We start from the raw sequence: 15,805 nt of genomic DNA, 5'->3' as shown, positions 1-15,805 counted from the left end.
AGAGAGAGAGAGAGAGAGAGAGAGAGAGAGAGAGAGAGAGACAGAGACAGAGAGAGAGAGATCAGATCTCAGACTGGTAACTTCCTGACACTACATAATGCTGACGTCACTTCTTCTAGCACAAATGAATACTAGACTCGGACCATAAAACCTATCTGTCATCTTTTCCGGGGAACATAAGGGTACTCATCAGTCTTGAAAACCTGTGTGTGATCTGCCATCCCCCTCTTTTCCTTTGGGAATGTTGAGCTTTATTTTAAGCTCGGTTCAGCTTCTCAGCTCAGAACATATCCACTGATGGCGTCTACCCAAAAGCAAATCTTCTATATCCAAAGTATGAATGAAACTCATGTAGACTAAGGTTGAAAGAAATCATAGATTTTAGAGAACCAGAGACAGACAGACAGACATGAGAGAGAGAGAGAGAGAGAGAGAGAGAGAGAGAGAGAGAGAGAGAGAGAGAGAGAGAGATTTTTCCCCTAGATCAAAGAGAGGAAAATTTTCCAAATATGTAAAGTCAAAGGAACAAAATAAAATTGAGGTAATAAGAATTCACTTTAGAACATTAAAAGAATTACATAATTTCAGTAATCTTGTGCTGGTCTGGGCCTAAAATTAAGCTGGCCTTTAGAAGTAGCCTTGCTGTCTCTATCTGCCACTTTGTTACTTTATGTTCTCTGGGATCCTCAGGGTTCTAAGGTCTTCATTTTGGACACAGTGATGGTCAGAAAGGAGAAGGAAAAAAGGACCTGAGGAAGTCGTGAACAGTTTAGTCTCTGCTCAGAAGTGACTTTCTGAGAACTGTTTCTAGAATTCCTGTTCCATACCATTATAGCGTTTATACTTCAGAGCACCTGCAGGCACTGGCTAAATTTTATGTTTTAATCCTGATTTAAAATGATTCTAGACATCTGTGTTAAAGTGTTACACACCCCTGTTGTTACTTTCCATCTCTTCTATATATTGTCCCTTTGCACAGGTGTTCACACTTATTACAGAGCTCCTATTCTCTTATTACCCACAATCATGTATTGTGAACACAGTTTCTGATTCATCTGTGTGTTCTCTGTGTTTTATATTGGGTGGCAGTGGCACACGCCTTTAATCCCAGCTCTTGGGAGGCAGAGGCAGGCGGATCTCCATGAGTTTGAGGCCAGTCTGTTCTACAAAGTGAGTTCCAGGACAGCCTCAGCAGTTACATAGATAAACTCTGTCTTGAGAAAGAAAAAGAAAGAAAGAAAGGAAGGAAGGAAGGAAGGAAGGAAGGAAGGAAGGAAGGAAGGAAATAAAAAGGATAGAAAAAGAAAAGAAAAGTGAAAAGTGTCTTCTTCCATGGAGATATTTAACATCTAATTGAATGGAACTCCCACTGTAAAGGAAGAGAGAGAGAGAGAGAGAGAAGCAGGAGCCAAGAAGGAAGGAAAAGAAAGGAAAAGGAGAAAAGAAAAAGAAGAAAAAGAATGCCTTTGCTACTTTATAACACACAAAAGCCACGTGGGAAGCTTGAAAGAAAGCCATCCCTGTGTCATATCGCCACCTCTAGAGAGTTGGGTTTAATTAGTAGAGGGGCAGTGTACAGTATTTTCTTAATGGTTCCCAGGTGAGTGCAGTGCAACAGCTGATGAATATCCCTGACAGAGCAGAGTAAATGATCCAAGCTCCCTCTCCTGTCTGAACCATTGGCTCTCGGTTCTCCTCCGTGAACAGATATCTACCTAGCTTGGGTTGCTTTCCATTCTTGTACCTCTGGATTAGTTGAGTCACACGTTTGATTCGATTTGACTGTAAATGGAAACCACATGCACATAGTTGCTGTTTGGAAGCCTCATGTAAATTCCTCTCACGTCTCTGAATTTGCAACTGGAAACGGACTTTCTTACTCACTGACATTCAGATTTGCCGCCAGTTAACCAGCAGTGCAAGGGCTGCCTTGTAGTCTCATGCCTCACCATGGAATCTGATGGAGTCAGACATACCTCATCCTCTGAGGGAGTCGCCTCCATTTCAGGTGAGCACCACACAGAGAACCATATATGGGTTCTGTCTGCTCAGTGTGCAAGCCAAGCAGAGTGAGCCCGAGAGACACCTGCTCAGTTCCTCATCCTCCTGGATGCCCCCATCTCCCCCACTGCAAAACCAGAAGAAATAGATTGCCCCCTCCAACACATGTGTAATCGTTAAATTGTGTTAGAAGCAACAATTTTCAGGCTTTAGTTTGGATCTATTTTTTTAAACTTTCTTATCTTCTCTTTTACCTGTGACTTGCATTTGTCATCATCATCATTGTCATTACTATTATTATCACAGATTCTTTTCAAATGTTTTCTTTAGAAAAAATGCCTGAGTTCCAGTTTTCGTGTTGAATAAATAATAGGACATTCTTATTTCATCCCTTCTAGTCTCTGTTTTTATGGAAAGGCAGTTGCTAAATGCTAAATCTCCACTCCTGAGCTTGCTTTTGGTTTTGAGTTTGTTTCTTCTTCTCTTTTCCTCTTTGTTTTCTATTTTCTAGCTGATCTGTCTCAGTCTGCATGGGAATTATGGTATGGTTGTGATTCTGCTGGAATCTGAATTGCATCACTACAGTGTTCCCTTGGAGTCATCCTAGCTGATGGAGCTAAGGCACCCACCTCTGTCTTTGCTGTCTCAGCTTCCTTCTGCTGTCTCCCTCTGTTGTTTTCCTCTTTTTTTAACCCCCTCTATTTTACCACTTCTTCAGGAAGCATAAAATGTGTGCCCACTGTTATTCTTTTATATTTGAGAGGGGCATTCGGAAGCCAGTTGGAAGCACTGTTTAGGAGAAAGGATATTTGTCTTGTAAGACTTGGCAAAGGGTGACAGCTGGTATTTTATCAGGAGTCCTCAATTTCTTAGTGTGGTTATATTATCTTTTCTTTGGTCCCCTTTTCAATTTTAAAAAGTCCCTTGCTTTCTATTAACAAGTTCTCATACTCCAATCAAGGATAGGGAGTGAAGGGAAGTAGGAATGGAAAATACTGCTTCATTTAAAACCTGAAGTCCCAATCTTCCCCCATCTTTAAACATTTCTGTTCCTCTCTGGACCCTGAGTCCCAGATTCTCCAATCTGTACCTGAAGAATGAGCTTTCTTACTCATTCTTAAGATGAGTAGTTTGCAAGGACCAAGGAGAGAGGGTACCTACAGATCCATCACTCCTTATCAGTTCTTCCTTTGTCAGTTCTGTAACTTACCCGTTCGCTGTGTTGTTGATATCTGTGTAACTGGAGATAACTGGGCCCTTTATATTTAATGTGATTGAGGATATAGTCGGGCAAATGTGCTCTAGAGCTCTGTGTGCTTGATTTATCTCATCTCTTGCTTATCCCCCTGCCCTCTGTTTCTATCCTCTTTGGAATGGGTATTCTATTTCTTCTTGTGTTTTTTTAATTGGGTTGTTCTTTGGCTGGTTACTGTAATGCTTCTTTTGTGGAATGTAGCGTGCCCATAAACTTAAGTCTATTGTGTCTAAATTAATTAATATCCTTTCATTTCCTGCAGTCTGTCTTTGATTGATGCCTCTCTATCACTGTCCATACAAGGCTTCTACTTCTTCATACAAGGCATCAAGTCATTTTACCTGAAGGTACTATACCACTTTCTGGGAGAATCAAGGAGACGCTCTGCAGGGCTTTTGAGTCTCCCTTCTTTGGTTTTTAGCCCCTTAACACCTTAGCTTCTTAAGAGTCCAACTGTGCCCTTCAATTCAGGGAGACATTGGAGCTCTGCCTAATCTCTCTCCCTCCACTTTATTCTGTAGATTCTCTTTGGACATTAAACTGGGACAAATCTGTGGTTTCTTTAGTTGTTCACCATCATACCAGAATCTTTGTCTATTCAAGATGCGTGGACAATATCTTGTTACCCATTATTTCAAATTTTATCAGATTTTTAAAACTTAAAATACAGTAAATGTAATAACCTAGTGTTCCATGTGATTGAAAGCAGGATGTATTTTCATTCATAAAATAAAAGTTTCTTCCTCCTCTCTGGTGCCTCCTTTACTTTCCCTTGGTTGCTCTAAGTTTACATCTTTTTATTGTGTTGCCATAGTTACAGTGTTATTTCAGGAAAGAAGTGATTTTAGGAGAGGAATGATGGTATATTGATCACATGCATTTAATCTCTGCGATGCTTTCCTTTATATAACCACGTCTGAAATTTGAGAGCAGAATTGAAATGGTTTTGTCATTTCCAATATTAATAAAATGCTTACTAGAGAAGCACTCATGAAAACTTGTCAGTTGTTAACATCCACGATGGAATGATTTTTGCTGTTATCAAAATAAGTTGTGCATTAACCTTGGGATATAACATGAAAAGTACAACTCATGCCGACAGATAGGCAAGAATGATGTCTCTGTGTTTGTCGTCTGTCTGCAACTTTGAGCACCTACCACATGGCCCAGGGAAACCCAGACTGAGCATGGATTCAGCATTGCCACATCAGTGAATGAACACCAATCCCCCTGTGTACTTGTCCCAGAACCAGGCAGCAGCGCAGACTCAAGTAAGGCCCAGTATTATTTTGATTCTAAAGGCAAGGTAATTGAGCACATTAGATATTACATGTCTTGTGACCCGTGTGAGCATTTACGGAATGCTGTTGGAGGTATATGCAGGGTGCTGAGAGAAACCAGGACAAAGCGAGAGAACCATGCTGACTTGTATGGGGGTTTTGGAGAAGGAGACCTGTAAAAGAGAAAGCAATGTGCTCGCTTTTACCATGCAGTACCGAGGGGCAGTGGGAGTGCTGGGCAGGGCGAGCCTCTCCCTTAGTGAAGGTAACCCCTGTGAACTTGAACAAATCCTCAGTTCAACATCAAGCTGTCATGTCTGTTAAACGGTTGGCAGTTAATGAAGAGATGAATAAGGCCCGGGAACTAAAAAGCGGAAGCTCTTTTAAGACAGGAAAGCTATATAAGTCTACAAAGCTGAGAGAGCTGGGAGCGTAGAACGCGGTGTGTCTTTTGCTGGAACCCCTGGCATCCTTATTTTAAAAGCTCGACATCATGAGGCATTTCTTCCGCCAGCACTCCTATGATTTAGTGTATCTTTTATTCAATTAGCACTCTCATTGATCAGAGGTTGCATCTACCACTTAAGCAGTTTCCTCTTGCTTTCTCAAGACAGTTTTTCTTGTGAAAAAGATGGGCATTATCTGACTGGTCTGTGAAACAAACTACTATAAGAAAAGTGTGCATACCTCTTTAGTCTTAAATTATATGCATTAATCATTCACGGCGGTATGACTCTGGCATCGATCCAAAAGCTAGGGACGTTCTGAGCGGTAGTATCACCGTGTTGATGAGTCTAATATAGTATTTGGGTTTGAGTTGCTTGGAAAGAATTCAGGTGATTATTCTAATCGTGTCTAATTTGGTCCTTAATTACCTCACTTTGACTATTCACTACTGAGCCTGTCTAAATGTCACATAAACATTAATATGAGAATTTTTTTCCATTCTGAGCTGTTTTCAGACAGCTTCATTTCATAATCAAAAAGGATAATTTATGGACTCCCAAGCTGACAATCCCCAACGTCTAGAAGCATACTTGTTTCCAGTTAGGTTTTCCGCCATAGGTTTATGGTCTCTAACACAGCATCAGGAGCAGAACACAGTGTTATCCACTAACAACGCAGTGGCACCAATCAGAACGTCTGGCCCAGAGATGAAGAAAGGGGAGATTTGTTGTACTTTTAACATGCTTTATAATCAAAGATAACAAACCGAAGAAGAGTGAGCTGGACGTTTCCAATGAATGCTTCAGGTTCCCCTTGGTGGCCATGTGCCACTCCGCACCTTGAGAACCAAATAAAAAGCACCAAAAGGAGAACAAGGTTGGGTTTTCCCCATAGGCAGTAAGAAAGGCATTCCCAGAGACCCCAGGGTAGTAGCAGTTCTAAAGCTCTTATTTGTAGTTAGTTGTTCTTCCAAAGGGAAAAAAAAAAAAAAAAAAACGATATGCAAGCCATTCAAAATGAAGATTTCACTCAGCATGTGTCTGAGACTAGAAAATGAAGCTGTCTAGGACACAACCGTCTATATAAGGAGAGTTGCAAGTGTAATGATTTCAGCACATGATTGTTTGGGTTGTGAAATATTACATATTAAATGGGGAGGTCGCTGAGACTCTACTAAGAACAAAATAAATGTAATGTATTTATACATGGCCTTCCTCGGGAGATTAGAGGCATGCACTCTTAAGTAAATCAAGCTTTGTCAAGGAGAAGTTTCCTTTCACAAATAAAATTTGATTGGGAAATGAGCTTTTCCCCCTCATCCCTCCTGTGAAACCCACATCAGTGGTAGAGTAATATGTGACCCCAAGGAATCATGGCAGGGAATATGCACTAACATACCCTGATGTGGGTATAAACCACAACTGATTTAATTATGTTTTGAAACAGAGAAGTCTGTGGAAACTGCCTAGCTCATGTTACTGATAAGCCCAGCACTAGCCGCATTCTGATACACTATGCTACAAAGATAATCAGTGGAAGTGAACCCATTGGTCTCCATGGGATGTTAGGAATGCCTCCTAGACTCTCTTTTTAATAAGGATAGCCTCCTGGGACATCCTGGGGATTAGCATCTATAGTTAGACAAAGTGGCCACTCCTTGGGCATGATACAGTCAAGGTATCTATCTTATCTTTCTGTAAGTCAATACAATAGTTGTCCTTACTCCTCCATGTGCTGGGGTTCTGATGACATCAGCCCATAGCTTCTGAGTTTAGTACAAGTAGCAGGAAACAGGACCTTAGCTTCTCTTTATTTAGAAGAAGGCATAGTAAGAAATGAGGAGAATGAAGGACTTACAACTAGTGTCCAAGAGAAAGAAGGACAAATAGTCCTGAGTGGGAGGTGGGTATAAAGCAAGGGACCCTAACCCTGCTGGTGACCAGAGTTCAGGCTCGAGTGCTATAGAGACCTAAGAGGGCCACTCAGCCTTGGCCACAGAGATGTGAATCACAGCATCGTCTTCCAAGGCTGATGATCAACATGGCCTAGTTATCCTATGGACATGTGCTGAGCAGCGTGTACTTGCTTCAACCTAACTGTATTGAAGGGGACACGGAGGACAACAATGGTAGTAGACATAGTCCCAGGACAGGAAACAGCATGACTCTTCTATTACCATGTAGTATGAGATTAGGACAGGGAATATTGTCACAAAGGTGGGGCACACCATCTGGGACTCACAAAGGCCTGAGTCTATCTACAAAGGTAAATGTATAGCCTCTCGCAGGAGTAAGAATGCAGGTTTCATACTGTAAATTAGTGTTTTTCATAAGTTGAGACAACTTCTTGATTTTCTATTTGTAATCCTTCAGGATATCTAAACAGAAGAGTTTATTAAAAATATAGTGAAGTCATCAAATTCATTGAATTCTCCTTAGCCACTGTACTAGAGTCACTATAAAACTCTGGCTTTGTTTGCTATCTTTCAGGTACCATGATCAACAGGATGTTACCAGCAACTTCCTTGGAGCAATGTGGTTGATATCAATAACTTTTCTCTCCATTGGTTATGGTGACATGGTACCTAACACATACTGTGGGAAAGGAGTCTGCTTGCTTACTGGAATCATGGTAAGTGTTCCTCGCCTTCCATCTCTCTTATTTATTCTTTAGAAGAAACGCAAACCACCCAATCCATATGTATGGATGATGGTGAGTTACTTTTTTGCTCGTAAAAACAGTTTTGAAATAACTTGGGACCCTAAAGACCTCTATTGCAATATATAATAATATTTATTCTGTTATTGAACGTTGGTTGGGAGAGAAGCACGCGTCTGGGAAATGTGCAGAGAACGCAGCCAAACCAGGCACACGCTCTCCCTGCCCTGCTTCCTGGAGGTCTCCAGTAGAAACTCCCCATTTTGAAAATGATTGACAAATGATTACACTCAAGTTCATATAGAAAGGAGTAAATCTCGAGTTGTTTAGGAAACTGGGAAATAGGAATAGAGCCTCATCAGAGAAATAACCTATGGAGAACTGACTTAAGATGAACTGAGACTTCTGGGTAAATAGCCAGGAATGGGGCACATTCTGTTTGAAAGTCACAAGCTAAGAGAGTTTAGTTTGTTTAAGCAAAGTGAGTAGACAAGGGGGACATGGACGTTCATGAGTTGAGGACAGGAAACCAGGGACTTCCGGACACTGCAGGAAGGTTTGATGTCATGGTTAAGATTTGGGTCTTTTCCTAGGAGGCCCTACAAACCCAGGCATGTTATTTGCCCCTCCTATACTGTGGTGTAGCCGGGAATGCTGTGCACCACTCGTTATATGAGAACTGGAAAGGCTCTTCCATCCTTGAGAAAGGTAGCAAAGGCTAGAGGGCTTTTCCAGCCAAAGGACTGGCAGAGACCAGCAGAAAGGCTAAGTAAGCTTTAAATAAAAGTACTCATGGGGGCAGGAGAGATAGGCAGATCTTAAGAGAACCGGCTGCCCAGCCTTGAGTTCCTTTCAGATTTGATTGAAGTTTAAGGTGAAGTAAGAGTGACCATAATGTGGTCACTGTGCTCTGTTCTTGGGTCTATCGTACATAGATTGTGGCAAGTAAAGTCCTACACTCAGTGAATGGGGTAAGACCTTAAGTGAGGAACTGCAGTTGTATGCCAATTTGCCTTAGCAGTGGAACATCCCTTGTGGCAGATTGTGTGGTGAGCATTTGAAACCAGTAAGGTAGCAGAGAGGTCATGGGGCACAAGAACTCAGAGGTGAAACCTAAAGTGGGGAACACCCCTCATCGTCCCTATACTGTCTGTGCACCGGGTAGCATGAGACAATACCGGGTGGCTTCGTTGAGGTCCCTTGAGTACTGTCCACTCAGAATGGAGTCACCCGAAGCATCTGCTGATGAGGATTGTTGCAGGGATTTTAATTGAGAGCCTGAGCCCCCTTGGTAGAACTGAACAGAGATAGGAAACTTGCCCATGCCAATTTTAAAGACAACAGCACTATCAGGATGGCCATTAAGCCCAAATTATGAAAATTGTAATTTAGGAACATAATTTAGCATCATTTCCTTGTGAAATGAAAAGTTTTATGTGTGTAGTGAACTTCAGATTTTTCTCATTACACTTGGTATAGCTCATTAAATGTTTGATTCTAGAATACCTCCCATTTTCCCTCAAATAATAACATTTTATTGTATAGCATAAAACTTTGGTAAATAAAATATAGAGGGATATATTTTTGAAAGGCCCCATAACAAGCCCACAAGGGACATGAATGATGCTATTTATATAGACAGAACTGATAACTACAGTCTTTCCTCCATGCTTCTCTGAAACAACTTGTTTGGTGTTTCTTTTGTGGCAAGAGGTACCCATTTTATTATTAAATGAGGCGTGACTTTTGGGGTTCATATAACTTTGGAGCAGACACCAATTTGACTTTAACCTTTCTTGGGCATAGGCACCTTGAGATACGTCTACCTTCTTTTAGTATTGCTCTGTCCCTAATGCCTCCAGAACTGCCCCTTCAAAGTCTTGTCTGGTGGCCCAGAATCTTCTGTTTACCTCCTTCCTCTGCTTCCTTGATTAGGTTTCACTATTGATCTTGGTTTTGGAAAAGAAGTGCTAAGCCTCTTTTAATCTATACAAACGAAAGAAGGTTCTGTGTAATGAAATGTACATGGCTTCATTCTTCCTTTGCCAGCTCACAGCACAACAGTCTGTTCCTAAACTCAGGCTCCATTGTCTCTCCCCTATAAGAACAAATTGTTTAATTGACCTGATCAAAGAGTGTTAACTTGCATACATAGAGAAATTCTCAAATCTTTGAGTAGCCTTCTTAAAAGTGCTTTGGAAGAGTACAGTGGCTCTCTCTTGAGGCCAGGCAAATCTCCATAGTGTTGTCACACTACTGGACAGTCTTTGGGGGTAAGCGACTAAGGAGTCGATTATACCCTGTACAAACTCCTTAGAGATATAGAGCAGTATTTGGAAGCAAACAAGATGTAATGTGGGGAACATCTGAATAAGATTATAGATTCATAAGGCTAGTTTCTTGAAGATGAAGTATGTTTGACAGATTTTGTTGCCTTTGCTTTCTTTTCATTAGGGGAAGTACTATAAATACTCAGAGACTTAGCCCGAAATGACTTTATATTTCAGTGTTCATTTGCCTATGCATTGATGGATTTCCCATGGGTGTCTCCTGTCTGCCCGTCTCCCCTTCTCAGCTTTAGCTTTTAATAAATAGTGAATAAGAAATGCAATTTACAATACTCTGAAGAGAGCACAGGGTCATCTGTGCATCTTCTTGAATGTTACCTCTGGAGTGCTGTGCCTCTTGTTCTCCTCTGTCACTCGGTTTCCCTATCTTTGTGTTCATGACATTTTGATAGAATTTACACCTTCATGTAGCTTTTTTTCTCCATTTGGAAGTAGAGTTGGTCTACACACTAACACCTACAAAGACTTCCCAAAGCCCTGCTTGTTTTCTTTCCAAGGCTAATCGACACCGATTATAGAATGCCATCACCCTCAGGGCATACATTAGTCAAAACTCAAAATTAGGGTATAATTTAGAAGTTTTTAAAAAGCTAAATTTGTGCCATGGGTCATATAATTTTAGAGACAAGGACATTACACTAAGTTTATACCTATACTACTCTGGGTAGAAATATATTATTAAATTGTGAGAAGAGATTATTTTCTATAACATTTATAATAGAAAACCAAGTAGCATTATCAAAACATAACTTATCCTTATATGAATTGTTTATTGGATTGTTGATAGAGCTTTACCTATAATATCCAGCTGTGTTTACAGTATTAGATACAGGTGTTTATGGAATTCTTAAAATAGGGAGAGCTTAGATACTGCTAGATTTCAGGGAAAAAATTAAACATTGGGATTGGGAAATCTATCTCATTCAAAGCATACTTGCCTAATATGCTGAAGGCCTTCAGTCTGATTTCCATTATAATTCATTGATATTCTCTCTCTCTCTCTCTCTCTCTCTCTCTCTCTCTCTCTCTTTCTCTATGTCTCTCTCCTTCTCCCTCCTTTTCTCCCTCCCTCTCCCTCTTTCCTCCTCTCAGCCACCCATGGATATTATCTTTAAAACATAAAACCATAGAATAGTTTAACAAAAGTCACACTACTTTTTCTTTAACATAAAAACATTAAGGTTGTAATTACAGATTCTCCCCTTTAGAAGAATAATTTCTTACTCTTGCTCTGTTTGAGGAAACTCAGAGGAACGGAGGATTTCCTGTTTGGGATGTCCTTATAGACAGCAGACTGGATTCTAACTAGTTCCCTACTGTTCACTGAAGTTGACAGGCAAATACATTCTCATGTTTTAGTGCCTTTTGTGTCGGCACCTGCTTGTTTTTATCTCCAATGTTACAGCAGAATTGATCGCTTTCCTTAGCACTTATCCTTTCTCCCACTTTCTGTCTACACAGGTGAATGTAACACACCTTGAAAGCTATGCATGTTCCTTTATTCGTGAATATATGATTGTTTCCAGAGGAACCATGTTGACAAGGGTACCTTTTCACTTACTAGAAAGGTCATTCATGTATAACTTTTGCTTCCATTCCTCTTTAGTATGATTCTTCTTGGTCACTTAGTCCTTAAGACAATGGATAAATGAATCTTGAGGCGTAATTGTCTTTAATATAGAGTAATATCTGTCCATTCAAAGGTGTGAGTTGTAAGAAGTTCTTTAATAAAGATCTATAGAAACCTAGATTTGATAGAAACAACTAGAGTGAAGTCCCAAGTGATTTAGGTTTCTTCTGTCACCAACAATTCTGCATAAAAAATCCCCAGTTCATGACAGTAAGTAATATTTTTAAACCTTAATTGGGAAGAAAGAAAAAATGTCAGTCCAGAAAAAAGCCTCTGTAGAACACTAGATAGTAATTCCATGAGAACACTAGATAGTAATTCCATGAGAACACTAGATAGTAATTCCATGAGAACACTAGATAGTAATTCCATGAGAACACTAGATAGTAATTCCATGAGAACACTGGATAGTAATTCCATGAGAACACTGGATAGTAATTCCATGAGAACACTAGATAGTAATTCCATGAGAACACTGGATAGTAATTCCATGAGAACAGTAGATAGTAATTCCATGAGAACACTGGATAGTAATCCCAGGAGAACACTGGAGAGTAATTCCATGAGAACACTGGATAGTAATTCCATGAGATCAGTGGATAGTAATTCCATGAGAACACTGGATAGTAATTCCATGAGAACAGTAGATAGTAATTCCATGAGAACACTGGATAGTAATTCCATGAGAACACTGGATAGTAATTCCATGAGAACACTAGATAGTAATTCCATGAGAACACTGGATAGTAATTCCATGAGAACAGTAGATAGTAATTCCATGAGAACACTGGATAGTAATCCCAGGAGAACACTGGAGAGTAATTCCATGAGAACACTGGATAGTAATTCCATGAGATCAGTGGATAGTAATTCCATGAGAACACTGGATAGTAATTCCATGAGAACAGTAGATAGTAATTCCATGAGAACACTGGATAGTAATTCCATGAGAACAGTAGATAGTAATTCCATGAGAACACTAGATCGCAATTCCATGAACATCAAGTTTTCTGGATGTCTTGGTGTCAGTTCAGAGTGAGCACTCTCTGAACTCAGTTCAAAGGCATTCATTCTGAACTAGAGCAATGAATTAGCTCCAGGTCCCATTGAATCCCATCCCATAAGGCCCATTGAAAGTAGTGTATGTTTATGTTCATGAAGTAGTGCATTTTATGCTGATAGAAAAGGAGAAATTCTGGACTTTTTCAGTAGGAAAACTAAATTCCTGATCAATTCCTTAGCCAGAAGTCTAGTTCTTCCTAGAATTCTTACCTCACAGATAATTTTTATAAGGAACACGACAGGTGCTCAGGAGTTGTGACCTGCCAGCACATAACCATCTCAGTCTTCTAACCCCGCAAGACTTTAGTTGTTGGAGCCACCCTTGACACTGTAAGGACCTGAGCTCACACTGCACCCTTTCCAGTAAGGAGCTTTAAATGCACAGTGACTCAGTGCTGATGACCAGTTTCTGGCAGTACTTCCTTCTTTCTAGCCCAAGGTTACAGGAATGAGTTGACCTAGCAAATCACAAAGATGAATTTCCTAGTCCAGTGGGCTTCTCCCCAGACTAAAACACCCTCTACACACACACGCATTCCCACACACTTCCTTAGGAGGAGACTTGAAACAGATCTCTGACCTCCAGTGGCACTGCCAACGTGATTTGAAGAAAATCAGAGGAAGGACATTTTTGATAGAGGAAATTATTTTCATGACCTGAGAAAGTCTTTACACTCTAATTGGTTGTAATATTAAACGTGGGTGATTTGGAGGATTTTATTTGCCAAAATTGATTGTTTTAGATATTTATTATGAAAGCATAATTATTTGTGTCAGGCAAGGGCAGTAAAATACATTTATGTTTCTTAACTATTGAATCGGTGAACCTCAGAAATACAAAAGCAGGTGATAATGTCAAATAATTGTTTACCTTCTTCTTGAAAAACTGATATATGAAGTGATAGATTAAAATGAAAGTTAAAGGTTAGAACGATGTCTCCATGTTCTTACAGAGGACATGGGTTCACTTCCAGCACCCAAATGGTGACTTACAACCATCTGTAACTCCAGTTCCAAGGAATCTGGTGCCCTCTTGTGACTTCTGCAGGCACCAGGCATACACATGGTATACCAACATATATGCAGACCAAACACTCATGCACATAAAGTAAAAGTTAAGGGCTTCTGTTCATTTTTAGATTAAACATGACATTTAAGGAGCGTATTTTTAGTAAATCTTGGTTATCATTAAAATGCTGTTTGCACTCTAATGAACTGTTATACAAACCACACGAGGATAATTTGAGCCTGAAATACTTTGACCATTAGTGGTTTTATCAGGCCATTCACCGTAGTGGCAGGTATTCTGGAATTAAAAACAAAAATCATGAATTCCATTATTAAGTTTGATCTTTGGAAGATGCCTGTTTATAAGCAATAGTTTAAATCTTTCTGCAGTGCTCTGTCAAAGGAGTTTCATTTTTTTTTTTATCCCAAAGTAGTGTTTGAACATGGTGCTTGGAAGCTCTTAGAGGATCCACCATCACTATGTGGCCTGGAATGACAACATCATGCTTTTGAATTTTTCCATCATTAATTGAGGAACGGTCTTGGGGAGTTAGACCTCCTCAACTTCTCTTGCATCCTAGATGTCAGAATATCGGATACTTTTGTGGGCTGTTGGTGGACGGGGGTGGGGGGGGGGGGAGTTATCGTTTCATCTATCCCTAGTGAGTACCTTCCAGGTGTTGGGGATGGGTTGCAACTTATGCTAACTTTCAGTTAAGTTTGTTCTGGCTCAGGGTCAGGGTCATTAGTACTGCTTCTCTTGTACTTGCTCTTCTTACACAAATTGACTCTGCCCCACACCCTTACTTCTCCAGTTTTCTTTCTCATTTAGCACTCGATTTGTTAGATGAAAAGATGATAACTTATGTAAGAAAGGAAAAACTTACACTCTTATTTTTATTATATGGGGTCAGAAACACGCTGTCTTCAGGTTAGATTTAGGTGACCAAAAGGCAGGTTCGTGATTTGCTTTGTTTTTTTTTTTTTTTTCCATTAAAAAAACAGACATTAAAATGGGAGAAGAGAAGCCAGGATTTATTCCCTAACTTTGGTGAAAATACCATGACTCATCGTCTTAAAGGCATACAGGGATCTTCATTCCAGGGAGGAACATATGTTAGTCCCAACTGTTTCTACATGGCTTGTGCTGGTGACAAGCACTGGAGAAAATGCACAAACCACACTTCCATTCTTACGTTATGAAACAGAATAGCCCTCAAATAGACACCGAGTAGAACGTAGCAATCTACCATTGCCTCAGTTACGACAGCCTGCTGCCAGGAATTCTCCTTGAACTCTGAAAACTTTCTGACTTGAACAGCTCTGCTCTGCATAACTCCAAAAATTAAACAGTTGAAGGTTTTTTGAAACATAATTCTACACACACACACACACACACACACACACACACACACACACACGTATATGTATATATCAAGTCCTCTTATGATGCTCTAAGAACCTAGGTAGGTATCAGCTTATAGTTTCTCTAATTCAAGCAACACTGAAACATAAGGAACAATAGCTTTGTATTTAAGTGAAGGTTTTGTATTAAATTAAAAGGTTTTCCCTTTTCCTCCTTCTTTTCTGATTTTATTTATTTTATCTTATTTTATTTTTGGCTTTTTAAGACCGGGTCTCTCTCCAATACCCAGGTCAACCTCCATCTCACTCACTACGTAACTGAGGATGACTTTGAACTCCTGTTCTTCCTGCCTCCTCAGGTGCCAGGTTTTACAGGTGTCCCCACCATATTTGACTGCAACAAGTGGGTTTCTGAGTGCCTCTTTGGGTGCAGCTCACAAGCATACAGTTAGGATAATGGGATGAAAAGTATAGGTAACAGTTGGAAGATTATACAAATTGTTGGGGCGCTTGCTTCTCTGCTTTGCTCCCAAGGTGCTCATTTTAAAGCACAAGTCTTTGATGAGTGATAGAGCACTCATCAAGAAATGGGCCATCAACAGGAAGAGGAGAACCCAGAATAAGCGCAAGGAAAAAATGCTTCCCAAGGCTCTTGGTGCCAGTGATTTTCCACTCCTATTAGGATTTTGATTTCTTTCCAGAAGGATCTCAGCAGTAGCCACCTGCCCAGGGAGAAAAAAAAATGCATTGT

General features: G+C 40.2%; 1 protein-coding gene across 2 annotated transcripts in view; it reads left to right on the top strand.

Moving 5' to 3' along the window:
• Positions 1 to 15,805, top strand: part of Kcnn2 (potassium calcium-activated channel subfamily N member 2) — a 128,772-nt gene that overhangs the window by 91,944 nt on the left and 21,023 nt on the right. For both annotated transcript variants that reach the window (XM_050149230.1, XM_050149231.1), the window contains one exon: positions 7,473 to 7,614. In XM_050149230.1, the coding sequence (XP_050005187.1) occupies positions 7,473 to 7,614 (142 nt within the window). The remainder of the gene's footprint in view (positions 1 to 7,472; positions 7,615 to 15,805) is intronic.

This window comes from Alexandromys fortis, unplaced genomic scaffold (genome assembly GCF_014885135.2).
Source record: "Alexandromys fortis isolate MF-2015 unplaced genomic scaffold, M_Fortis_MF-2015_v1.1 scaffold_60, whole genome shotgun sequence".
Taxonomy (NCBI): domain Eukaryota; kingdom Metazoa; phylum Chordata; class Mammalia; order Rodentia; family Cricetidae; genus Alexandromys; species Alexandromys fortis.
The sequence above is the reverse complement of the archived record's forward strand: the minus strand, read 5'-3'. Positions and strand labels throughout refer to the sequence as shown.